We start from the raw sequence: 25,856 nt of genomic DNA on the forward strand, positions 1-25,856 counted from the left end.
ATGACTTGTTTTTCTGCCATTGCAGTGGGCTTCCCAGATGCTGGATACCTATTGATGATAAAATGAAACTAATGACAAAGGGATTTTGGCATAAAGCACATGTTACAAGCAGGACAATGGAGAGGAATGCAGAAATACTTGTCCACACATAAAGCTGGCGATGGTGATTGTGAGCACTTGGTGTAAAGAGAGAGCATGACAGAGAGAAACAAAGTACGGCAGATGAAGAAAGAGCAAGAACATGCTGCACAATCCTACACCTGTTTGTTTTGGTGGTATCTCCCATAGCTGCGGGAGACAATTAACATGCTGAGAGGTACATCCAGCTTCCCTACCACTCTTCTTGTTCTGTTTGTCTATTCTGTCTGTCATTTCAGAGGCCACCTTTATTGAAATCGTAGCTTTTGTTGATATGAAAACAAATCAAGGCAGACCTTTAACGTTAATGAGGTCTTGTAACCAACATGTCAAAAAAGAAGTGGATCATTTTTTTTAATTAATATTATTATTAACAAAAGTTATAAAATTGTAATTATAAAATTATAATAAAAAGCATTCAAAGCTTAAAAATAAACCCTGAAATTTTAAAAATGTTTAGACCTTTGTTATTCACTTTTTGTATATAGTTATCTATCAACTTTTTCACACAATTAAAGCAATAAAGCAACAAAGCAATAAACACAAGTGAATTAATATTCACAGCATTGTGAAATACTGTATAGATCTGAAGGGATAGTATTCTTTTGGTGCTGTATAGCCTTTTTTATTATAATGAATGCATTTCCTTAGCTCCAGTACTGATATTTAGGTGTATTTTGCTAGGTTATAATAATTTTGCTTTTATTTCTCATCTGTTGCTATGTATTTATTTGAAATGCAAGGCAGCTGTTCTGCTCCAAAACACACTGGAAGCTAAAAAGCCACTCTTCCCTGTAATATCAGCTGTGGGTTTCAGTTAATCTTATCACTTTACTTCTTTGTCTTCTAGGGTCTTCATTAAACTAATTTTTGACTGCCCACTGTCCCGGAGTTCCTTATTCTTCTGGAGAAAGCAAATGCTACTCATGATGAAAGGAGGGGAGTAACACTAGAGCACTGCATGACGTGGACTTTTGTAATCTCCTCCCTTAGTGACTTTACCAGGTTGCATTCTTTTACACTCTATCAGAAGAGTCTTTTTTAAAGAAAAGGCATGAAGAAAAATGTGCATCTCTGGAGGAGTACTCAGTCAGTTGCCATGTAAGTTCATTATACTGTTTTTAAGCAAATTAGTTTGTAATACAGTAAATCTCACATTTTGGCATGTTTTTAGCCGTTGCAGTACTTTTTATTGTATTTTTTTTTCCTCATTTTTATCTTTATGTGAACAACATGCTTGTTTTGGATGGCAATGTATTGTATTAATTTGGTATTTAATTTTATGTGAAATTTTCTGAAGTTCTGTGATGGACTAACACTTTCTCTAGGATTGATACATAATCTGCCTCAGATTCAGTGCTGCCAAAGTGGCCTCTGCACTCTGTAACCCGAAATGTTTTTAAAATGTTTTCTTATTAGTTACAGAGCTGTGTTAACAATAATATACTTTTATAAACTGGAAATAACATTATCATATTACAGATCATTTTCTATAGTACTATGGTGTTGTACTGTGTTATTCATTATGAATGTAATGAGAAGTCAAGTAAAATGACACCTTTTATTGGCTAACTAAAAAGGATTATAATATACAAGCTTTTTAGGCAGCTCAGCCCCTTCTTCAGGCAAGATGTAATCTTGTCTGAAGAAGGGGCCTGAGTTGCCTAGAAAGTCTGAATATTGTAATCCTTTTTAGTTAGCCAATAAAAGGTGTCATTTTACTTGGCTTCTCAGATCGTTTTCTAAAAACGTTTCTTTTCTTAATTCTGTCATTTCACTAACATGGAAAGCCTGATGGCCAGGAGGTTAGCCCTGTTGTTTCCCACCATAATAGATCTCCGAGCACAGTATCTGCCACATTATAAAGTTGTGTATATTAAAGTTATTGACATGTATAAGCAGTCAAGCATGAATTACAGTGGGTTTGTGTGTTAAGGTAACCAGTAATGGACAAGTTCAAGTTTGATGAATGCCTTCCACTTGATGCTACTGGGACAGATTCCTAATCCATAAAAAGCCTGCACTATAAAAATGAAGGTCCACAAAATGGATGGCTGTCTTAACTTAATCTAGGAGTAGAGGTGGGTTGCTGAGTATAGTCACATTTGTTACATTTATAGTAGTCAGAAACAATGAACTATGTTCAAACTGTGCAATGCTGAGACTTCTTTCAGACTGGATTTCTTCAAACTTTTGTTAATTTAAAGAAGCATAGAATATGAGGGGCAGTATAAGAAGAGTGAAAGGCCCTGTTTTTATAGTCATATATACAGTGTATGTGTGTATACTGTATAGAGTATATATATTGTGAGTACCCTAAAGGATGAACTAGCATCTGGACTCAAATGGAGGGCAATTCCTTGCCCTGCCATCCATTTTCTGACCTTAAGACATTCCAGCTGGGTGAGAAATCACCCTCCATTCAGAAGGCAGTCTGCAGTACATCCATTATGGTACTCACTATATATATACAGTATATACTGTATACACACACACATCACTCTATTATAAAAAAAAATCTTGGGAGGGAGACGAGACATGATCTTCTTGGAAGACAATTTGACATCCCGTGAAAGACACTTTAACGTCATGCGAGACAAGGCAGTGAGACAACATTTAAAACAAGTTCACAGACATCTAACCTAGCAGTTGTTGGCATGCATTTGGCAGACACACTTCATGTTGCTCCCAGCACTTAAAACAACGACAAACAACAAGCAGAACATGCAGTTTGCCAGCAGCAGCAGCAGCAAACCAGCAAATGATCCGACCGCTTATCCTTAGCGTGTGTTCAGCCCCCCACACCCCCCTTCACAACGCATGCAGCAGAGACATGAAGTGGCAAAAGGACAGCTGCTGTACAGGGTTTTAAATGATCGATGTGCAGTGAGGCAAACAGAACACGTACCTCACCAGCAGCAGCAGCAGCAGCAGCAGAAAGACAGCAGATGATCCGACGGCATCTCCTTAGTGTGCATTCAGCCACACCCCCTTCACAACGCGAGCATCGTTATACGTCCTGCATGAAAGAAATTTAACCACGCCCGGGGCCGAAAATAAAGTACAAATATTGTTTTTACAAAAGTTTTAAAGTAAAAGTGAAAATAATGCATATGTAACAATTCCCATGAAAATAACAATCTCTATAAATTGTATATCCGGTAAATCAAACCCGGGGGTGGGCGAGCGAAGCGAGCAGGGGGCGGAGCCCCCTAGTATATTATATGTATTATATGTATATATGTATAATAAAAGTCTTTAAAAATAGGCTCTTAAAGGTATCAATTATACTTATATTGAAGTAGAAATAAGAATTAATAAAAAATATCAGGAAATTTTGTATTATTTTTCAAGCAAAGTGACTTTTGTGTTGACAAAACACATTAAGAGATTAAATGCTATCAGTACATTATGGACCATTAAAATTTCACTGTCATTTTGACAGAATACCACTTATTCGGCAATATAACATTTATTCATGACAGTCATAGTAGATTATTTTCTAAATTAGATTTTTCTAATTTTCCTAACTTTTATTGAAGAGAAATCTCCAATTAAATCCTAATAACCCAAACTTTCTGCCAGCTTCTTTTCAGGGATGTTGTAGTCAACCCATTCATTCTCTCTTGTGGTGTAGTTCTTCCTAAAAATGTAAACCAAAGCCCTTTTTTTGTTAAATAATTGTGAAAATAACCAATGCCATCAGAATGCCCATTACACACGATAGTTAATCCTATCCAATGCATTTGAGAAGTGTTTGTGCACTGAGCTGGACAAAGGTCAAAAATGCAAACTCAAAAGTGGAATCTTGTCTTTCAAGTTGTTGATCCTGTTTAATTAGTTAGTATATATGTTTATAATATTGGATCTTCATGTTACCATAGATGTGTAGGAATGAAAAAAACTGCAAATAAGTCACTGACTTCAGCCTCTTCAGACATCAGACTGAAAAAACAGGAATTTCAAAATACCCTTTTGGCCCCATAAATGTATACAACTGGTTCAAGCACAAAATTTCAGTAAAAATAACTGTATGATTAGGTACATATTAACGGAAACACTTTACTGAAACAAAGGAATCGTTAAGGCCCAAGGAAACAGTGAAAGCAGAAGGTTGTGTTGTAAGGCATCTATGCGTAATCTCTTCTAATGCTTAATCTTTATTTTTCAGCTGTTAGAGAGACTGTAAATTTTACACCCTAATCGTAAATGTCAAATTCCATGACAGATAATCCACTGCGTTAGTAAAAAGGTGACTGTAAAACCTGATACTGAGAGTCTATCAACAATCTCATGCTCATTACTTTTTCGGTGCTTTTAGTACTCTACCTGTTTTTTTATAACACAATATGTATTAATATTTCATCAAGTCCTTGCAAAACATTACTAAAAAGAACACACAGTCCACTTTAATGGAAAAGGGCCTGTTCTCTTTTTGTCTGTGTGGTTTTCTCTGGGTAGTCTCCTTCTCCTTCCTAGGATTGCGAACTGTGCTTAGTGGTGGGGCTTTGTGTGGCTATGCTGTGTGGTTATACTGTATGTGCTCCTGTTAGGGTTACAGACAGCAAATTGCTCAAAGACAAAGATCCATCCATAAGTGAACTTCATAAATGTTCTAATTAAATTGAGGTGACTCTCCCAAAGAACAGAGATAATGAGACCAGCTACTGTAATCTGACATGGTATTCACTGTCAAAAACTTGGTGGCCAGGTGAGCCATATATCCCAGTTGTGCTCTGCCCCAAAAGGCTCCATGGAAATAGCATGAAGTATTGCCACCTTTAAGGTGAAAGCTGTACTGACAGTCAGGTGACAGTAGCAAGTTGGATAGACGTTGGCATAGTATATTTTGGGATTGGAAGATAGCTGTTGGGATGTGCAACATAACTTTCCAGACTATGGTGTCTGGTGTGTACTGGAACAGTTAATACATGAGCGTGATGAAATTGGCATGAGAACTGACATCTCCAAAAAAGAGTGACTTGTTCTCTGCAGGTAAGAGGGGAGCAACTGCCCCAAGCGAAGGAGTCCAAGTAAGTCAGAGGTTTGTTTATGATTGAGGGTAGAGGTGATTGCAAAATTGACCAACATACTTATACAACAGTAACAATTGTACAAACATTGCTCTTGACTATAATGGTGAAGTAAAAACTAAATCAGTGGATAAATCTATTCATGTAGCACTGAGTAGAGAATGAAAGAACAAAATTGTTTGTGCGAGCATCAGAAATAAAGTTCCTGTGCAAGGTGTGTTGGATTACTGTTCATAACAGTATGAAGAACTCTGCATATACAGGAGGAAGGTGGAATAGATCTGCTGCTTCCTAGGTCGAGTGGAGCCAATTGAGATGGTTTTAGCATGTGGTTAGGATGCCTGCAGTGGGTGTTGTATCTGTCAGCAATCCTGGAAACTTCTGGGTATTCTCCAAGAATTGCTGCAGGATTTTGCCCCAGATCAGCCCATCTCAGCATGTTGCCACCATAGCCCTTACCAGGAACAGATGAATGAAAATGATAATGGTGATAATTTTTCCCAGCAGGTTGCATGTTTCAGCAATGGTGAACTACATTAGCTATTTATTAGTGTGTGAATGTGAGGTGCGATGGTGTGATTATGCCCTTCCTTCTTACAAAAAACACAACTCCAAGAACCCTCTGAGTAGTTAAATTCAGGCCAGACAGGGAGTATGCCTGCTCTCTGATTTTTTTTCTTTGCCTATGTAACTATTTTTAATGGCACAGCTGTTAATGAACTTGATCTAGATTAAAGGTATTAGTTAAAGTTAGAAATATTTCCTTTCCAGGATGTTTATTTTGATAATGCTTATCTGTTCTATTTAGCACAAAAGCCTGAACACTGAATTTAAGTACATACAAAGAATCTTGCCTGAAAATTTTTAGGACATTATAAACCACTAGCTATGTTATCCTGCTACCTAGGGAACTGTAATAAGACAATGGGCCTCAGTTATAGTGCCAAGAGTTATTCAGATGTATGAGATGTACCAGGTTATGAAGTACATTTCTGTATGCAGTATTTGTAGGGCTTTTAATCAAAGGCTAATTATTATTGGCAGGTAGAGTGGTATAATGGTTGACGCTTTGTATGTCAAAACCTGAGGCTGTGAGTTCAAATCTTACTACTGCCACTTTGTGATCATGAGCAAGTCACTTCACCTGCTTGTTCTCCAAAAGCAAAAGAAATGTAACCAATTGTATCTCAAATGTTGTAAGCCACCTTGGATAAAGACACCAGTCAAATAATAAGAAATAGTAATATTATTAGATCATTGGAGCTGCTTACAGATGAACATGCTACATACAATTGTCCATGAGTAAAACATACCTTCTGGAGATCAGTTCCTGCTTTTCCTAGTAACTTGGATTTTGTTAATGGTCATTGCAAAACATAATTTTACAGGAAAGTGCATTCTTTTAAATTGAACAATCAGTAGGAATAATTCCAAATTTAAGCAAAATGATTATGATTGTCATTATTAGATGTTTACAAATTTAACTTGTTTGGCAGGCAATAAAATTCTAACACAGTTTACTGACTGCATATTTAGGAGGTCCATGTGATGAACTGAATGGTGTTACTTTTGTTTTCTCTAGTGACTGAAATGAAAACAACTGATGGTATGATGTTTTGAAGGCCCGTTAAACAATTAGGGATCCCCATTTGAAGTCCACAGAAGTGAATGTATATGTAAAGAATTTTGTAGAGTGGCTGGGAGGTGGGGCATCTCCATTCAAAGTAAGCAGATGCATATGTAAATGTTAATGATTTCAGAGGGCAAGGTGGGGATCTCCTTTCAAAATCTATAGATCTCAATGTATATTACATTGGGGCACCTTGTGGAGGAGTAATTAAGCTTAAACTCATGCCATCAGTCCCTCTTATCTTGTACCCAAGGACACAGATACAACTGTGTCGATTAACTAGTGTTCTGACGGCCACGCTCTAATGTTTATTGGTGGGTTGCAAAGACACTTGCATGGGAAAAAGTGGGTCATGACACCAGAAAGATTGAAAAGCATTGATCTGAGAGAAATTAGATAACAATGAAAGAATATGGTTCTTATGCTCACATTTTCCAAAGCAAAAATAAAAATATTTCTGATAAAGGGACAAAAGCACTAGAGCAATAGTCTTGAAGGTCAATCCTTTGAGCCCAACCTGACTGCAGGTTTCTGTTCTAAACAAATTCACACTCAGTGAAACATTTTTACCTGTAATGGATTTCATTGTTTAATTAGCTGGTCTTTTTATTCTTTTATTCTGCATTCAGAAAAGCATAGTAGTTTGAGATTCACTTTTATGAAACATTAAGAAATATTGGTATTTTAGTATTAGCATCTTAACTCTCTTTTGTCATTTTTATATTAATTCACCTTTTTCTGTGTCTTTTGCTTCCTTGATTGTATCCTAATAATAGCAACTAACAAGGAGCATAGTGACTTGATACCAGAAATTTAGAAATTGGTTTTTCTAAACTTTATTCTAATGTATTAATTTGTGCGTATTACATAAAGATACATAATTGGGTGTTTTTTATCTTGGTTTTCATCATAATTATGATTGATATTGCACTTTTCCAGATGTTCCTATAATTTAATAGTTACTGCACTAGTGGGTGTGACACTGAAGTAGCCACATTCAGGATTCAGTCTTCTGTGCCTTGGTGTCTACTCCACTTGTTGTTAATTCTTATTACTTGGATTCAATTAAAGGAGAAAATGTATCTGAGGTTGCTTCATAGTTTATTGTTCCTGATTACTAAATTTTCAACATTTAACTTTAACCTTGAATTTCAAGTACATCTTATCTTCTGAATCATAATTCTTTAACTCCGCCTCAATACTTCCCTAGAGAAAATAGCTCTAACCAAACTAGTGATGAAAAGCAGCATTTGTAACAAAACCTGTTTGTGGAAAAACATGCTTGGTTTGTTTTTAATTCTAAATTTATTCTTTTACATTTCCTCTAATAATCTTTCATTTTGAAAACACAGTGTCATTGTCTAGAGCCTCAAGATATGTTCTGAATGTGCGTGATGGCAGGAATCCTAATACCAAGCATCTGCTTAAAGAGTGTCAAAAAAGCACATATTCATGGTGAAAATATATACATAGAAACATGAAACAGCACACCCACATCCCATGCTCTGCCTCCTTTTACGTCTTCCTCTGTCTGGATCAAGTTATTCCAAGTGCCTTCAGGAATTGTTGGGTGGATTTTCCAACAAAGTGTCTGTGGCCAACCTCTACTGGATATGTAGATGCCTTCCATCCTGCGTCTGCACATGCCATGGACAACTTACTATACTTTTCCTTCTTCCTCTCAAAGGCTGCCTCCATACTTCCTTCCACCCTGGTTGACCTTGATCACTGCCCTGGCAGAGGTGAAGTATGATATCTGAACATAGGAAGTTGTGGCTCACATTAGAATTTCAGCTGTTGATCAAGGTCCACTCTCACATTCCACTCACATTCAGCTGTCAGGAGAAACCACTCCTTCTAGTTAATGTTTTGTGCGCCGACTCCTTGCTTGATGAAGCATATCCTCTGTGGAATGTTGTCAAACTGGTCATATTCACTTTGTATCTTGTTTCTCCAAAACCTTTGCCATTTTCACAGAACAAACTCATGACACCATTGATACCGGCCAAGGGTCAAAGCTGCCTGGCAACCCAAAAGATTGTACTGCAAGCTGTGGTCCTGGGCCTCATCGAGGTGGCAGTTTTCCTTTTGTTTTAGATATAAAGCAGGTAATCAAAAATGCCATTAACTTTTGCAAGTAGTTTTATTAGACTAAGTTGTCTGTTTTTTCGTAGGTGCTTGAAGACACCTCTTTCTAGATGCTTGCGGCGTCTGTGGATGATTGCAATAGCAGTTACAGTCCTTTGGGTAGCTCTTCAAATAGTTGGAATAACCCAACACAGATGGTACCTTTTTCATTCATGTCAAATAAAAGTTAAAATATGTGGATGAAGGGATGGGTGTTGGTGGGGGGTGTTGGTATTGATTAGGCATATTTAAAAGGAATAAAAATATACAGTGGAACCTCTAGATACGAGTTTAATTCGTTCCAGCACTGAGCTTGTATAGCGAATTTCTCGTATCTAGAACAGACTGCCCCATTGAAAAAAATGGAAATCCAGTTAATCCGTTCCGCACCCCAAATATATTAACATAAAAATCAATTTTCCTAACAAATAACACTGATAAATTATATATACTGTAGTCTACCTTTAATAAATAACACTGGTAAATAATATAACTGATCATTCAAAGAATCAAAACAGGTGTCCAAAGTGCAGTAGAGCATTCAATAAATCTTTAAATAAATAATCCTTAAAACAGTTGTGAAGTGGAGGTTTAAAATACACAAGAATAACAATCCTTTAACACGAGGTTAAAACGTCAAAAGGATGCAGTCTTTAAAAAACAGATGACAATCCCCGGTGCTTCTTCTCTGTTAGCGTCTCACCTGCTTCTCCCATGCGGGCTCTGCAACAGGCGAGACACTCTTAATGCAGCTGACCTTCTCTACACCGTCCTGCTTCAGCTGTTTGGCTCACCTGTTCAGCTACACGCGAGCCTGCACTCGCTCGCTCTCCCGCACTGCCTGCTCTCTCTCTCTCTCTCTCTCTCTCTCTCTCTCTCCTTTTACTTCTTCTCCCCCTTAACCGGCTCGCGCTTCTCTATATATGCGGGGAGGACATGGCAGCTGCAGCCCATCAGCCACAGGAACAATCATGGATGTGGGCAGTTTCCCACCTGTGCACTTAAGTGAGAAACGCAGACACCGCAAATCGCGGCTCGCAACTGCTACCACACCCCCTCACTAAGCCGCGAGCTATATCCTCAGCCTGGCTCGTGGCTCGTTACGCGAGCCAATGCTCGCATTTAGATCTGAATTTTTCGCTCATACTTTCCTCGTATTTTGAATTTCTCGTATACAGAGGTGATCGTATCTCGAGGTTCCACTGTAATGCTGTATAAGTATGAACTTTGCCAGCATTATATTGTGCTTATTTTCTACTAAGCTTTCGATAGGTATATTAAATGCACAATTAGCCATGTGGCACAGTGTTGATCAAATGTTACTAGTCAGTCTCACACTTTTACTTTGGGGCATGGCTAATCTGTACCCCGAAGATTGGGACACTGACTTTCTAATTGCTAGTTTGTATTTAGTTATTGTATTTTGTTTGTGGTTATGTTCGTATGTCTTTTGTTGTTTGAGGCACTATGGTGTAGTGGTTAGCATTTCAGCCTAACAACTCAGGTCATATTTTTATCCACAATTATCTGTGTAACATACTGTAGCTGACAGATGCTTCCTTATCCCTGAGGGACGCTTAAAAGACCATCACACCATTATAATTTACTAAAGACCAGTTCAGCTCCTCCTTCCCCATTGATTTCAATGCATTTTACCAAGTTTGGCAAAGTTCCTGAACATTTCCAGAATTTTGCCTAACCATAGAAAGAAGGTTATTTGTGCCAAATGTAATTTGTGAAATTTATTTCACAAAGCCATGCAATGCAGCTTAGAAAGAGATAGAGAGGCTGCCAGGGAGATTGGCAAATGACAGCTGTAAATCAGATTAGGTAGAAAACATGTGAAGGACACAAGCAGGTTATTTTAAAAGGTGCTGATGTCTGCTTCAGCAATATGGTTAAAAAACCCAGAGTCTGTGAAGGTATTAATAACTAGCCAGTTCTTCTGATAGTCGCCCATATCTGACATGAATTCTATAAACATTATGTGAGTGCTTATAATGAAGAGGATCCAGCATGACATCAGAAGTGCCTCACTATGCCATTGACATTCCTTTCTGCTGGATGGGAGATCTGTGTGTCAGCATTCTCCCACTTGGCAGTGATGTCCCTTTTCTTCCCTCCAGCCCGAATATGTATGTATACAGGATTATGCATTATATTCTAGGAATAAATGTTATTTTTTGAAGTAAGTTAAATACATATTTCTCTTTTTGTACCATAGTTCTCTCTTGTAATTATTTTAAGCTATGGGTACAAAAGGGATGGTATTGGTTCTAGTAAATTCTGCCTCAAGAAACACATTCCAAGGGAGAAAGAGCATTCCGGGATGGATACAACTCACAGCAAAGTCAACCCTGCAGTACTCCTGATATTAGCATGTATATTGTGAACTAATTTGCAAACTTCTTCTCCATGAGCAAAACCATGGCACAATGTATTCTTGTGTAGAGTGTGTAATGCAGGGTGTGACTACAGAGCACTTAATCTGCAAATACTTCAGAGGACCTTCTCTGATGCTAAAATTGATATGTGGCCACCAGCAATCCTCCAGAAGGATCCTGACTTGGATCTGTTTACAGAGTTTGGAAAAGTGAGCGCAGATGTTGTTACCTCTGACCCCAAATAAGCAGTGTCAGGCAGCACTTGCAGCATGAATTTGAAGTCAGGACAGTATACAAGGCAGATAAGAAGACGTGGAACTTCATAGAAGGAGCCGTAGAAGATAGGGAGGGTGGGCAGCGGTTGAAGTTAGGCTGAGGAAACAGATAGCAGGTTTGGCTATGGAATAACCTTTGGGGAGCAATATTCCTTGTTTTCCACCCTAAAAAACTTCTAAATCTCTCAAAACCTAATTTTATTAAACTTCACTTTTTACAGTTGTGCAATTACATGTAAAACAAATTTTAGGGGCAATAAAAGTTTCATTCATTATTACTCTATTGCATTTTATTTGGTAAATGATTTCAACAAACCATCATCATTGCCCTTTTGATAGTTGGGTCTACCTGCAAAAAAAAAAAAAAGATTCACCACAGAAATTTCATTAAGTATGAAAGAATTGTGTGAACATAGAAGGGCTATTACTTCATCACAGTAGAATGAAATGGAGCCCTCAACCTAATATGAAATTTGGCGATATCATGTTTCAGGGGTGTATGTTACATAGACTAATATTTTTTTCGCTAACTTACTTTCCTTTTTTTCCAGCAAGGACGTAATTTTTACTTTCTCCCTTTTTTTCCTATGCAGGGTGACAAAACCTTTCGCTACTAGAAAATCAGCAGATTATAAGAAAATCTCTGAAAAAGAAAACAATGAAAATGTTAAGCATGACTTCAATCAGCCACTGGCTGGGAATCAAAATGTGTATAAACAAAAAACATTTTTATTTTATCCTCAGCAGACTTCAAACCCACAGAATACTGAGAAATCAACTAATGTGCTTATCAAGAAGACAGTTTCACTTTCTGAGGAAAAAAATGACTTTGTGGGTAGAAATGGTATTGGCCAAAGTCATTCAGCATCTGGAAAAACTGGAGGAAGAGACTTCTACTGTTTGCCAAAAACCCATATTGTGTTTCTCAAGACACATAAAACAGCCAGCAGCACAATTCTTAACATTTTGTATCGCTTTGGGGACACCAGAAACCTAACATTTGCTCTTCCGTATGGCCAATATAACCAGCTTGCTTATCCACTGTATTTTACAGCTTCATTTGTTAAAGGATTCATATCAAATACCACTACAAAGTATGACATAATATGCAATCATATGAGGTTTCTTTTACCAGAGGTAAGTAAGAATATTATTAGAAGCCATCCTTATGTTTGAATAATTCACATCTGAGTGCTTTGATTAATTCAGTATATGCAGAAGACAAAGTATTATTAGTTACGGCACGCACAAAGGGATTCTTAGAGGAACAAACTACCTTTGTGAGGTATTGGGAAAGATGTGTCTTGACTGTTCTCCATGTTTTAACCACTCTGAGATAAGAATCAGTTCTGCTAATAAACAGAGAATGAAGTGTAGAGAGCTACAATTGATGGTGTGATGTATTAATTAGGTAAGTTCAAGCCAAATTAGAAACTGGAGAACTGATACACAAAATGGAAGACACCATTCTGGAGATTTTACAATAGTGGGTCATCAAAAATGAATATGTTAAAAATATGTGTATAGTATATAACATTCAGGTTCATTTGGGTACTTTGTTAACTGTTTTGAAAGTTGATATTATAGTATTTTGTTTAATTACTTCATCACATTTTTGTTTATTAAATTAATGAGTGATTTTCATAAATATTCTAGCAATGATAATAGAATGTCCTTACATGTATTAACACAGTACATCATTTACATGTTTTCAGTATCATTTACAATATCATGTGGATAAAAACTGACCCCAAATAGAAATGTAGTGGTGGAAATTTCTTACATAGAGAGCAGATTCTATCTCAAGCAATATAAAAATTGATAACTGATCTAGCAATATTGTAAAAAGGTGATAACTGAGTGACTGTGGTATGGAGGAAAATAAGCCACAATATTTTAATTTAACTGCGGTGGGCTGGCGCCCTGCCCGGGGTTTGTTTCCTGCCTTGCGCCCTGTGTTGGCTGGGATTGGCTCCAGCAGACCCCTGTGACCCTGTAGTTAGGATATAGCGGGTTGGATAATGGATGGATGGGTGGATTTTAATTTAACAAAAGGAGGTCTTTAATAGCATTAATGCTGATCCAGAGTTTTTTAATAAAATTCTGAAAACCAGTTAAAGCAGCCTTGTTTTTTTATAGCTTGGAAATCCTCCTCCCATACTTGCTAGTCCATTGACCAATGTCAGCCTGCTTACTTCATAACAAGAAGAGTTAGGTCATGTCTGGTGACCCTTAGTAAACAAACATTTATTATTGCTTCTACTTTATTGGTTACAGAAATCATTAATTGTTTTATCACTAAGCGCCTGTCCTTGAAACTCCAAAATATTCCATAACTTTAAAGATACAGATTTGGTTAAAACTTAAAGAAAATAACTTGTATGAAACTATTCAATATACATGAAACCCAGTTCATTACTTATTGTTAAAAAACAACATTTAGTGATAGGATTTAAAGTTAACAGAGCAGAATGCAAACCCAGAATAGATATATATATAATCACATAAATACAACAGAAAATGAGCAGATATTCTTCCACGGCGGTTATTTATAGTTCACATTTTTTAAACATGTACGTTTTCAAAGAAGCATTCAATGGAGAGTTAAAAATCGGTATTTACGTCTGCCCAGGTATAGACAGGTTCCTAGCAATGTGTATGAGTCTACTGGCATTTCAAACCCTTGTGTTATGGATTTTTTTGCCATCAGGATGGCTATCAGGCATATAAAAGATCAAAATGTAGAAGATGAAATAACTTGTCTCAAGGTTTGTTTGAAAAAGTAAAGAATTATTCATTGAGCAAACAGGATGTTTTTCATCTGTGTTTCTCTCATTTAAGGTAGACAATTTTGAAAATGTACCTGTATGTTTCCAACAAGAGTTTTAGAAATCTAAAAAATCTGTGTAAAATGCTTTGTTCTAGATATGGAAATAAAAAGGGAACATTCCTATCATCAGATTGTGTTGAAGAATAACCATACAAACTTTCAGCATCAGCAGCCCACTTGCAGTTTAGTGTTTTCGTGAAACACAGGCAGACAGACATGACAATGACAATATGTGCTTTTTGTGTTTTAAGCAAATGTATATAAATTTAAAAAGTCATATTATTATTATTATTATTATTATTATTATTATTATTATTATTACAGTGCATATAAAATGTACTGAAATGTTGAGAATTTTTATTTCATAATAAGATATGTTTTAAAAATGTAAAATATTTTTACATTTATTACTTATTTTTGTGTGTCACTATATAGTAGTATACAGTATTTTCATTCAAGTTTCAATATCCACTTTTTATATTGTATTACATTTATTATTATTAGATTATAAATTTTTGATTTTTGTTTTATATATTTAGTATATTTTTATCTTAAAAAATCAACAGTTATAATACACTCAAATTCTGTCTATGAATTTAAAAAAAAAAAAACAACTTTTTAATAATTCAAAGTTCAAGAGAAACATAAAGTGCTCCAGTTCAGAAAAGTTAAAATCTAAATAGGAACCTGTTTTTGCTGCATGATTAAATAATGCTACGGAGGAATGAACATCCTCTTTAAATATACGTGACACATTTTTCAAATCATCATATCAAACCATAAAGTTATAAACCAGCAGTGAGGTTTAAAAAAAAGTACTGCTGGGCTAAGCAAGCATTGTACAACATCACTCATGGCCTAATGGGCCTTTCCAGCTTCCCATTTGCCACACCCCCACCAGGTTTTCATCTTGAAAAAAGTATATACTACATTTTAAAAGGTTTATATGAAATGAACACATCTTGCTTTAACTTTTTTAAGCTATTCTTGCAGAAAGCTTCAGTCGCATGGCCACTGTGAATGATGTCTGGGTAATGTCACAAAGAAGGGGTGTCATTGTATTGACCCACACACCCAGAGCATTGCTAATAACAGCAATACATGCAAAAAATGAAGATTATTAAATAAAGAAAACACATTGAGAGCTGATTAAATGGAAAACACAAAGTAAGATATAGAAAAAATAAAAACTGAACAAACCCTGTAGCCTGCCTGGGTCTACAGAGGATTAAGACCAGATAGGGTGGCTTACCCATTCATCAATCTCCAACAACTACTGAAACTTATCTTCCAGCAGCTATCTGTCTCTCAGGATTCTAAAAATGATTCTGCATGTTTTCATTTGTGATTTTTTTTTATTTAATGTGATTTGTGTGCTAGTTGTTTCAATATTCTGCTCTGCAAGGCATATCAGTCGTATGCTACTTTACATTCAAAGTCATGATAAAAGACATTGACCTGCTGGAATAAGTGGTTTCATTAACTGAAATGCTGAATGATTTGGGTTTTTTTTTTTTTTTTTTTTTTTTACTGTTTAACTATTACTGTTCAAAGAAAATTAGTGATTTGGATTTGCTGTGACAAGAAGAAATGGTGCTTTCCTGGTATAAACCAACTCCTAAAATAATATCACAAATATCAAAAATCAAAGTATAAAGTGGGGAATGAAAGGGGAAACAGTACAGACAAAAGAACACAGTACCCCAAAATGAGTAAGCATACAAATTACACACAAACATTTACTAGGCTAGGATTTGAGCCCAGGACTTTGAAGCTATGAGCCAAGTGAGACATTGCTTCACCATTCTCAATTGTACATGTAGTGCTTCTTGTAGTAACTGGCCACAGAGTGTTAGAGCAGGGATTCCTAAACTCGGTCCTGGGGACCCCCTGTGGCTGCAGGTTTTTATTCCAACCAGCTTCTGTTTTTAGTTGGATTCCTGGGCTAATTAAGTGAACTGTTATTTCCCAAGATTCTGTGTTTTTGGGAATAACATAGAAATTAGAATACTAAGTTTGGTAAAAAAATATATATATATATATTAAAATGTACTAAGTAGTTATATGGGAAAAATGTGTTTTCTTGCTTTTTAACATTTTCATCTTGATTTTCATTAGTAGATCTGACACTATTTGCAGCCTTTGATTTTTCAGTGTTGTTTGCCTGGCTGTATGTTCTGCTTGTTTTTAATTATTATTAATAAGATGCAACAAAGGGGGAGAACTGCACAGAGAAAGGGCAAAATATAATGAAATCAACAAAACATAGTTAAGCATTTAAATCAATAGCAAAAGCAGAAATATTTCTAAATGTCTTATAAATGTAAAAATCATGCTTTTCTGAATGTAGAATAAGAGTAGAGGAAAAAAAACACCAGCTAGTTAAATGAGATCAGTGCTATCAGGTGTTGTCACTGATTAGCATTTTGGTTGGAACAAAAACCTGCAGACACAGGGGGTCCCCAGGACTGAGTTTAGAAATCCCTGTGTTAGAGGATTAGAGGAATAAAACATGATATCATAGTAATGATGTACAGTATGTAACATCAAAAATAGTTATCTCTAGCTGAATTTAATAAATTGAGTGTTACTTTAAAAAAATTAAATTGAAGAACTTTAAAATATTCTTTTGGGTTCACAGGTCAAAAGGATAATGCCTTCAGATTCTTTCTACTTCTCAATTCTACGGAATCCTGTCACAATGATGGAATCCACATTTTCATATTATAAACAAATCCCAGCTTTTGACAGCACTAAAACACTGGATGAGTTTCTCCAGGATCCCCAGAAATACTACAATGAGTCATTACAGGAAAACAGCTATGCAAGGAATCTAATGACATTTGACTTTGGCTTCAATAACAATGATGAGGATAATGAGAGACGTATCAATAAGACCATTGCATTCATAGAGAGAACCTTTGATCTAATACTGATTTCAGAATATTTTGATGAGTCAATGATATTGTTGAAAAACGCTCTGTGTTGGAGCCTGGATGATGTAGTATACTTCAAACTTAACAGTCGAAACAATAAAACAAAAACAAAAGTCTCATTGCAGACAGAACAGAAAATAAAAGAGTGGAATTTTTGGGATTGGAAGCTCTACTTATACTTTAACAGCACATTTTGGAGGACAATTGATAAGACAGTTGGTAGAAAAAAAATGAATAAAGAAGTTGAGGAGCTTAGAAGCAAAAGAAACCACCTCATGAATATGTGCCTTAAAGAAAGGAATTCTGTAGACCCATCTAAAATCAAAGATGAATCTCTGAAACCTTTACAGTATGGGAATTCTGTAATTGAAGGGTATAATCTTAATTTACATCTAGACAACATGACAAAACTGTGGTGTCAAAAACTTATTACACCAGAGCTTCAATACACCAAACAGCTTTATGACAAGCTATTTCCCAACCTGATTAAAAGGCCTACACCTCTAAATTGAAAAGAAATTTGGAAGACTTATTCTGAGAAATGGAGAGGATTTAGATCTTTGGAGAGGCAAAACAGGAATCCACACACTCCAAAGTCTTCACAATAAACCTAAGCTAAAGCTTTTGTTGACATTAATATAAACTATAAGGACACAATTGCACAAGATGGTTACACCATATGTTATCTTCAAGAATGAAAAGTGCTCAGACACTGCCTGTTTGCGTGGACTTTTCTCTGATTGTTCCAATTTTTCTCTCACATCCCAAAGATGACTGTAAATGTCTGGGTGTGATCAAATGGCACCATGTCTGGATGTGGTTCTTGCATTGTGTTGGCAGGACTGGCTCCACCCTCTGTGACCTTAAGGTGAAATAAGCAGGCTTGATCAATAAAAAATGTTGAAAACAATATTTTATTGTTTGTCTGGCTCTTCAAAACAAATGTCATAGTTAAAGGAACATGATATTTAGAGGAAAATGTCTATACTATATACAGTCATATGAAAAAGTTTGGGAACCCGTCTCAGCCTGCATAATAATTTACTCTACTTTCAACAAAAAAGATAACAGTGGTATGTCTTTCATTTCCTAGGAACATCTGAGTACTGGGGTGTTTTCTGAACAAAGATTTTTAGTGAAGCAGTATTTAGTCGTATGAAATTAAATCAAATGTGAAAAACTGGCTGTGCAAACATTTGGGTACCCTTGTAATTTTGCTGATTTGAATGCATGTAACTGCTCAATACTGATTTCTTTGCTACACCAAATTGGCTGGATTAGCTCGTTAAGCCTTGAACTTCATAGACAGGTCTGTCCAATCCTGAGAAAAGGTATTTAAGGTGGTCAATTGCAAGTTGTGCTTCCCTTTGACTCTCCTCTGAAGAGGGACAGCATGGGATCCTCAAAGCAACTCTGAAAAGATCTCAAAACAAAGATTGTTCAGTTTCATGGTTTAAGGGAAGGCTACAAAAAGTTATCTCAGAGGTTTAAACTGTCAATGTCAACTGTAAGGAATGTAATCAGGAAATGGAAGGCCACAGGCACAGTTGCTGTTAAACCCAGGTCTGGCAGGCCAAGAAAAATACAGGAGCGGCATATGCACAGGATTGTGAGAATGGTTACAGACAATCCACAGATCACCTCCAAAGACCTGCAAGAACATCTTGCTGCAGATGGTGTATCTGTACATCGTTCTACAATTCAGCACAATTTGCACAAAGAACATCTGTATGGCAGGGTGATGAGAAAAAAGCCCTTTCTGTACTCACGCCACAAACAGAGTCGCTTGTTGTATGCAAATGCTCATTTAGACAAGCCAGATTCATTTTGGAACAAAGTGCTTTGGACCGATGAGACAAAAATTGATGTTATTTGGTCATAACAAAAAGCGCTTTGCATGGAGGAAGAAGAACACTGCATCCCAAGAAAAACACCTGCTACCTACTGTCAAATTTGGTGGAGGTTCCATCATGCTGTGGGGCTGTGTGGCTAGTTTAGAGACTGGGGCCCATGTTAAAGTTGAGGGTCAGATGAATTCAACCCAATATCAACACATTCTTCAGGATAATGTTCAAGCATCAGTCACAAAGTTGAAGTTACGCAGGGGTTGGATATTCCAACAAGACAATGACCCAAAACACAGTTCGAACTCTAACAAAAGTATTCATGCAGAGGGAGAAGTACAATGTTCTAGAATGGCAATCACAGTCCCCTGACTTGAATATGATCAAAAATCTATGGGATGATTTGAAGCAGGCTGCCCATGCTCAGCAGCCATCAAATTTAACTGAACTGGAGAGATTTTGTATGGAAGAATGGTCAAAAATACCTCAATCCAGAATCCAGACACTCATCAAAGGCTACAGGAGGTGTCTAGAGACTGTTATATTTGCAAAAGGAGGCTCAACTAAGCATTGATGTAATATCTCTGTTGGGGTGCCCAAATTTATGCACCTAATTTTGTTATGATGCATATTGCATATTTTCTGTTAATCCAATAAACTTAATGTCACTGCTAAAATACTACTGTTTCCATGAGGCATGTCATATATTAAAAGGAAGTTGCTACTTTGAAAGCTCAGCCAATGATAAACAAAAATCCAAAGAAGTAAGAGGGGTTCCCAAACTTTTTCATATGACTGTATTATTATGGTTGTTTATGTGTACTTGCATTATGGAATACGCAATTAATCTAGTATTCGAAAAACAGCACAAAAGTTCTTTACGGCATTCAGTCTATGAATTGCTACAATCCCAAACTTGCTTTAAAAGTCAGTATGTACCTAACTGTAGCGCAAAAATTGCCACAGTTTGCTTAAAAATCAACAATATCAGATCAAAAATAATATCAAGCTCTTGTGCCAACTTCTTTTTCAATCCCACCACCCTAAGACTGTGTTATAGAGCAGTCTTTAAACCTCACCCAAATGTTACTTTAGGGACCTGAATGTCCTGGATCCATTTTTCCCAGAACTTCATCTATATGGTCCCAGTTAAACCTGTACCTCCTGAAGTTGCATTATTAACTTACAGGTCCAGAATCCTGATGGATTGCTAAAGTTATCTTGCCTCCAAAATGAGCGTCTGGGGTCCCTATATTCCCTCCATTTGCAGCAACCTAGTGATGACAGAGAACACTGCTTTTCTTAAATGTGGTGGTGCCAGCCATTCTTCTCTTTCTAGTTCAGGGTACACAGAGCAGCTCCTTAAAGACAATGTTATACTGGCAGCGGATGTCATACTTCCATCCCCTCTTGAATCAAACATATTGCTGGGAAACCAACAAGATTTTTAAAGAGCAAGCCAAGAGAGAGATGCGAGGTAGAAAAGGGTCAAAACTGGAAAATCAAAAAGTGCCAAAACAACAACCCAAAGAGCAAGACAAAAATTGAGGTCAGTAGTCAAGAACCAAAGAGATCAACTCAGAACACATGAAATATCCTCAGCAGGTTTAGCAAAGGTTTTCTATTCACAGCTCTGAAAAGACATGGCAAAGCTGGTAGCTATTTAAATCCCCCTCCCATAGGCAATTACCAGTCGGTGATAAACCCAGACACACAAACATCAGCTAAGGTTACAATGGCAACTGCTGCAAGCTGCTTGCTCTCAAGGCACATACGATGGCTGACACATGATGGCCATACTGAGTTGCTGTGATGAAATTCACATAAGCCTCTGATTTCAGTTTTTGACTTTGGTTTCAATGTGATGTTGAATCCAGCCATCAATGGGTTGGTGATTTTGGTTTCCATTGACCAATGTTACATCATTTTGTTCTCAACAAACTATACAGTATTACTCAGTAAAGATTTTCCACTTGAATATTTTGTTCATCGAGATCTGAGGTTTGATTTAAGTGTTCAATTTTTTTTTTCAATTTTTTAATATTTTTTCATGGAACAAAAACAGCAATCTGTAACAAATACACGATTAGGTCTTAAGGTGAATAATCATCATTGCCTGTCATTAACCATGTCTGCTATAAAAATGCCTATTTTGAATATTTATGATTTAATCACCATACAAATTTTCCCATGTTTCTGGGAGACATCTTTATTATTAACCATGGAAGAACAAAGGACAAAAAAGTAGAAAATGAAACTTAAGTGAATGTGAAATTGAGGTACAGTATTTCTCACTGAAGTAAAGATTTGCAAAAACATTTTTTGCTGCTATATTTGCGGGTGTCACAAAAGAAAAAACAAGAGTAAAAGCAGCAGAGTGTAGAGAGCAATAGCAATATGCCATCATGAAGTGCCCTGCCGTGAATCAATGCAGGCTGTATGCACAGAACTGTGAGATATTCTAAACGTTCTTATTGAACTTGTAAAAAAATAAAATCATTTTGCCAAGCAAACATCATTGTTGAATTGTCATTGCGTTGATGTCTTAAGGCTATCCATGTTACAGCACTAGGTTTTGCAGTACCTCACAAGTCATCACAATGAGGAAAAACTCTGGTGGGCTGTAGAGAAGTGAGCCACCTGACATATTCAAACACCACCATTTGTCTTTTAATGAGCCAATGGTTTTTTCTGTCACTGATTGTGGGCTGGAGTGCCTACCATGACATCTCCTCTCATGTGGTTTACCCACTATCACATGAAAAAAACATAATGCAAGTTGCTTGTAATGTACTAAACTTAATTGCAATCCTATCGATTAGGCTTACTTACCATGAATCCAGCCATCACACACAGCATGACCCTGAAGTCTGCTTTACATAATGTTGTTTGATAAAATAAAGCAATTGTGGACTAGTGGGATTACATCAGGAATTGGCTCTGAGCCCTTTCTTATTTGCAATGGTGATGGACAGGTTGACAGACGAGATTAGACAGGAGTCCCCTTGGACTATGATGTTTGCTGATGACATTGTGATCTGTAACAATAGTAGGGAGCAGGTTGAGGAGGCCCTGGAGAGGTGGAGATATGCTCTAGAGAGGAGAGGAATGAAGGTCAGTAGGAACAAGACAGAATACATGTGTGTAAATGAGAGGGAGGTCAGTGGAATGGTGAGGATGCAGGGAGTAGAGTTGGTGAAGGTGGATGAGTTTAAATACTTGGGATCAACAGTACAGAGTAATGGGGATTGTGGAAGAGAGGTGAAAAAGAGAGTGCAGGCAGGGTGGAATGGGTGGAGAAGAGTGTCAGGAGTAATTTGTGACAGACGGATATCAGCAAGAGTGAAAGGGAAGTTCTACAGGACAGTAGTGAGACCGGCTATGTTATATGGGTTGGAGACGGTGGCACTGACCAGAAAGCAGGAGGCAGAGCTGGAGGTGGCAGAGTTAAAGATGCTCATATTTGCAATGGGTGTGACGAGGATGGATAGGATTAAAAATGAGTACATTAGAGGGTCAGCTCAAGTTGGACAGTTGGGAGACAAAGTCAGAGAGGTGAGATTGCATTGGTTTGGACATGTGCAGAGGAGAGATGCTGGGTATAGTGGAAAAGGATGTTAAGGATAGAGCTGCCAGGGAAGAGAAAAAGAGGAAGGCCCAAGCAAAAGTCTATGGATGTGGTGAGAGAAGACATGCAGATGATGGGTGTAACAGAACAAGATGCAGAGGACAGAAAGATATGGAAGAGGACGATCCACTGTGGCAACCCCTAATGGGTGCAGCCGAAAGAAGAAGAAGAAGACATTAGAAATATCAGCAATTGTTGCAAATTGCTTTTTGATCACAGCTGATGGTAAGGATAATGGATGTGCCTGGTGAACATCTTAACTATACTATCCCATACAGATGACATGACAAAGCTTAGGCTGACTATGAGATTCCTGACTGATCAAACAGTTCATGCTGAAAAGCACCCATCGCCAAATAACCTACTGTATGTTAAGTTCCTAGTAAGGGAACAAAGTTTGCATGATTTCTCCATGATGGTCTCTGTAATGTAGGCTCTGATTCAGCACACAACTCCAAGAATATGAATAGAGGAAGTCTGATTTGGCTTATAAGCTAGTCATCATCATTAGCCCAAAAATATCACTGAAAAAAATATCACTGAAAATGTGCTTTAGATAGTCATTGGCGATATCCTCCAAAAGAGCTAACACTGCTATTTGCCAGCTATGTTGTACAATATATACAGCACACCCTTTTTATAGACAGAAGAGCTACACACCAAAAGCAATTGACATTAAGCATATCAATTAAAGGTTTTTATCATCACCGAAGACAGCTGCATTGAGCAAACTTGCCAATTAACTTTGATATAATTTGTTCAAGAACAGTGGAATTTGACTGACGCATCCCTGAATTGCGCAAAGAAATGAGATTTTCTGTTCACTTCATTATCCTGCTGCCTAGAGTTGCGAAAATGCCAGTATCAAAAAAGATTGTGTAGAACTTACAAATAGTTGGAACTTCCGGTAACTTTAAGCCAATTTTCATGCTAAGTTAAAATTTTATATATCCCATCTTTTGAATAAGAAATTGCTTACACATATTTCCAAGTGTAAGCAATTTTATACACGAGGCCCCTGAACTTAGTTATATGACATTTTATTAAAGTGACCTTATTTCTTAATGAAAGTGTGAGCAGAGAGGCCTGCTGGTCTCTATGGAGGTGTGAATGTGGAATATATTGTCAGAACTGCTCTGGTCTGTAGAACATTTAAGCCTACATCATTTACAGAAGTTTTTAACTCGTATCCTTCATTTACACGATTTGACTGCCATTCATGTCAGTCAGAGGTTTTGGGACACACCACAACAAAAGTTACATCAGTGGACCCCAGTGTGTGCGAGAGATACCAACCAATACACAGTCAGCCATAAGTAAGGCTGGTACATTGTGAACACAAGGAAAGAAGAAAGCTGGGTGCTTTGGAATCATGCAAACATGAGACAAGCTCATTTATCCAATGTCTCATGTGTACCATGACAGAATGGAAAAAGGAAAAAGAAGGGCTGAGGCTACAGCTGAACCCAGCATACCTGGTGTGGAGCAGGCACTGGCGTTGTTAGGAAGCACATGAATTGACCATTAAAGTTCACAGAGTTTGAGATACTTTGGAGCTTTGAAACTGTGCTGAAAATTGCAATGCGATAAAGCAACTGCAGTCATTAACTTTCACGAGCTCTATGACTAAAAGCCATGGAGTGTGCCACCAGCCTTAGAATATTGAATTTTTTTAGTAAAATTCTCTTGAATTAATGGTTGTTTTATGGCCTTGTATCCAAAAATTTGAGAAATGGTGATCTGCCTTATAAAAGAACCATACATTCAACAATAAACAGGTCAGAGATTCTTCAGACTAGGTTCATATATTTTTTTTTTTTTTAATATTTTTATTTTATTAATTTTCATTGTAATCATTCCATACAAACAGATCAATTTATAACCCAACAAATTTGAAGACTAATCAAACCCCACCCCTGAGAAGGAGAGCTTAGCTAAAGGAAAATTGCTTTAAGCTTTTTAATAAGACAACATTAGACAAAAGAAGGGGAGAAGTAAATATCTATATAAATAAGAGATGGAGAAGGGAGTTAAATGCAATAATAGTTAATTCTCTTATTCTAAAATAATATTGATTAAATCCTGCCATGTTTTGAAAAAATTTTGTACAGATCCTCTAACTGAAAATTTGATTTTTTCCAATTTCAAATAATATAAAACATCGGTTTCCCACTGACTTATAAGAGGAGAATTAGGATTCTTCCAATTTAACAAAATAAGTCTGCGTGCCAAGAGTGTAGTGAATGCAATCACCGTTTGCTTGTCCTTCTCCAATTCCAGTCCATCTGGAAGGACACCAAACACAGCTGTTAGTGGGTTAGGAGGGATTGTGATACTGAGGCTGTCTGAGAGGCACTTAAAAATTTTTGTCCAAAATGATGTTAGTTTGGTGCAGGCCCAGAACATGTGACCCAGTGAGGCAGGAGCTTGGTTGCAGCTCTTGCAGGTTGGATCCTGGCCTGGAAACATTTTGGACAGTTTTAAGCAAGACAGATGAGCTCGATATATAATTTTTAGTTGAATAATTCTATGCTTTGCGCATATAGAACTCGAGTGAATTCTCTGCTTTGCTACCTTCCACTCCTTTTCTGATATATTGATTAAGAGATCTTCTTCCCAATGTCCTCTTGGATCTTTGAAAGGTAGGGAATCTAATAAGATTTTATATATTGCGGAAATAGTGTTTGTTTCCTCGGAATTAAGCAGTATTTTTTCCAGCATTGTGGAGGGTGCAAGGTGGGGGAAATCGGGCAATTTCTGTTTAACAAAATTTCTAATTTGAAGATAGTAAAAGAAATGTGTAGCTGGGAGGTTAAATTTTGAACATAATTGTTCAAAAGATGTAAATATGTTGTCTATATAAAGATCTCTGAGCATTTTAATCCCAAAACTTTTCCAGGTATTAAAAACTGGATATACTTGCGAAGGTTGAAAGAGGTGGTTCTCTTGCAGAGGTGCCACTGATAAAAGATTTTCCATCTTATAATAATAATAATAATAAATTTTATTTATATTGCACTTTATATTTTAA

The 25,856-nt window shown here is 36.8% G+C and overlaps 1 protein-coding gene across 3 annotated transcripts; it reads left to right on the forward strand.

Moving 5' to 3' along the window:
• Window positions 1–1,115: 1,115 nt before the first annotated feature.
• On the forward strand, window positions 1,116–21,636 carry LOC114646531 (galactose-3-O-sulfotransferase 2-like). Of its 3 annotated transcripts, XM_028794757.2 has the most exons (4): window positions 1,116–1,239; window positions 8,976–9,086; window positions 12,181–12,724; window positions 17,059–21,636. In XM_028794757.2, exons 1-4 carry the CDS (start codon window positions 1,193–1,195, stop codon window positions 17,863–17,865), a joined length of 1,509 nt encoding a protein of 502 aa, XP_028650590.1. In that variant the 5' UTR covers window positions 1,116–1,192; the 3' UTR covers window positions 17,866–21,636. The 3 variants fall into 3 exon arrangements, with proteins under 3 accessions (XP_028650590.1, XP_051778849.1, XP_051778848.1); XM_051922889.1 differs by lacking the exon at window positions 8,976–9,086 and having other exon boundaries at window positions 1,117–1,239; XM_051922888.1 differs by lacking the exon at window positions 1,116–1,239 and having other exon boundaries at window positions 3,699–9,086.
• Window positions 21,637–25,856: the final 4,220 nt, after the last annotated feature.

Source organism: Erpetoichthys calabaricus, chromosome 2 (genome assembly GCF_900747795.2).
Source record: "Erpetoichthys calabaricus chromosome 2, fErpCal1.3, whole genome shotgun sequence".
NCBI classification, from domain to species: Eukaryota; Metazoa; Chordata; class Cladistia; order Polypteriformes; family Polypteridae; genus Erpetoichthys; species Erpetoichthys calabaricus.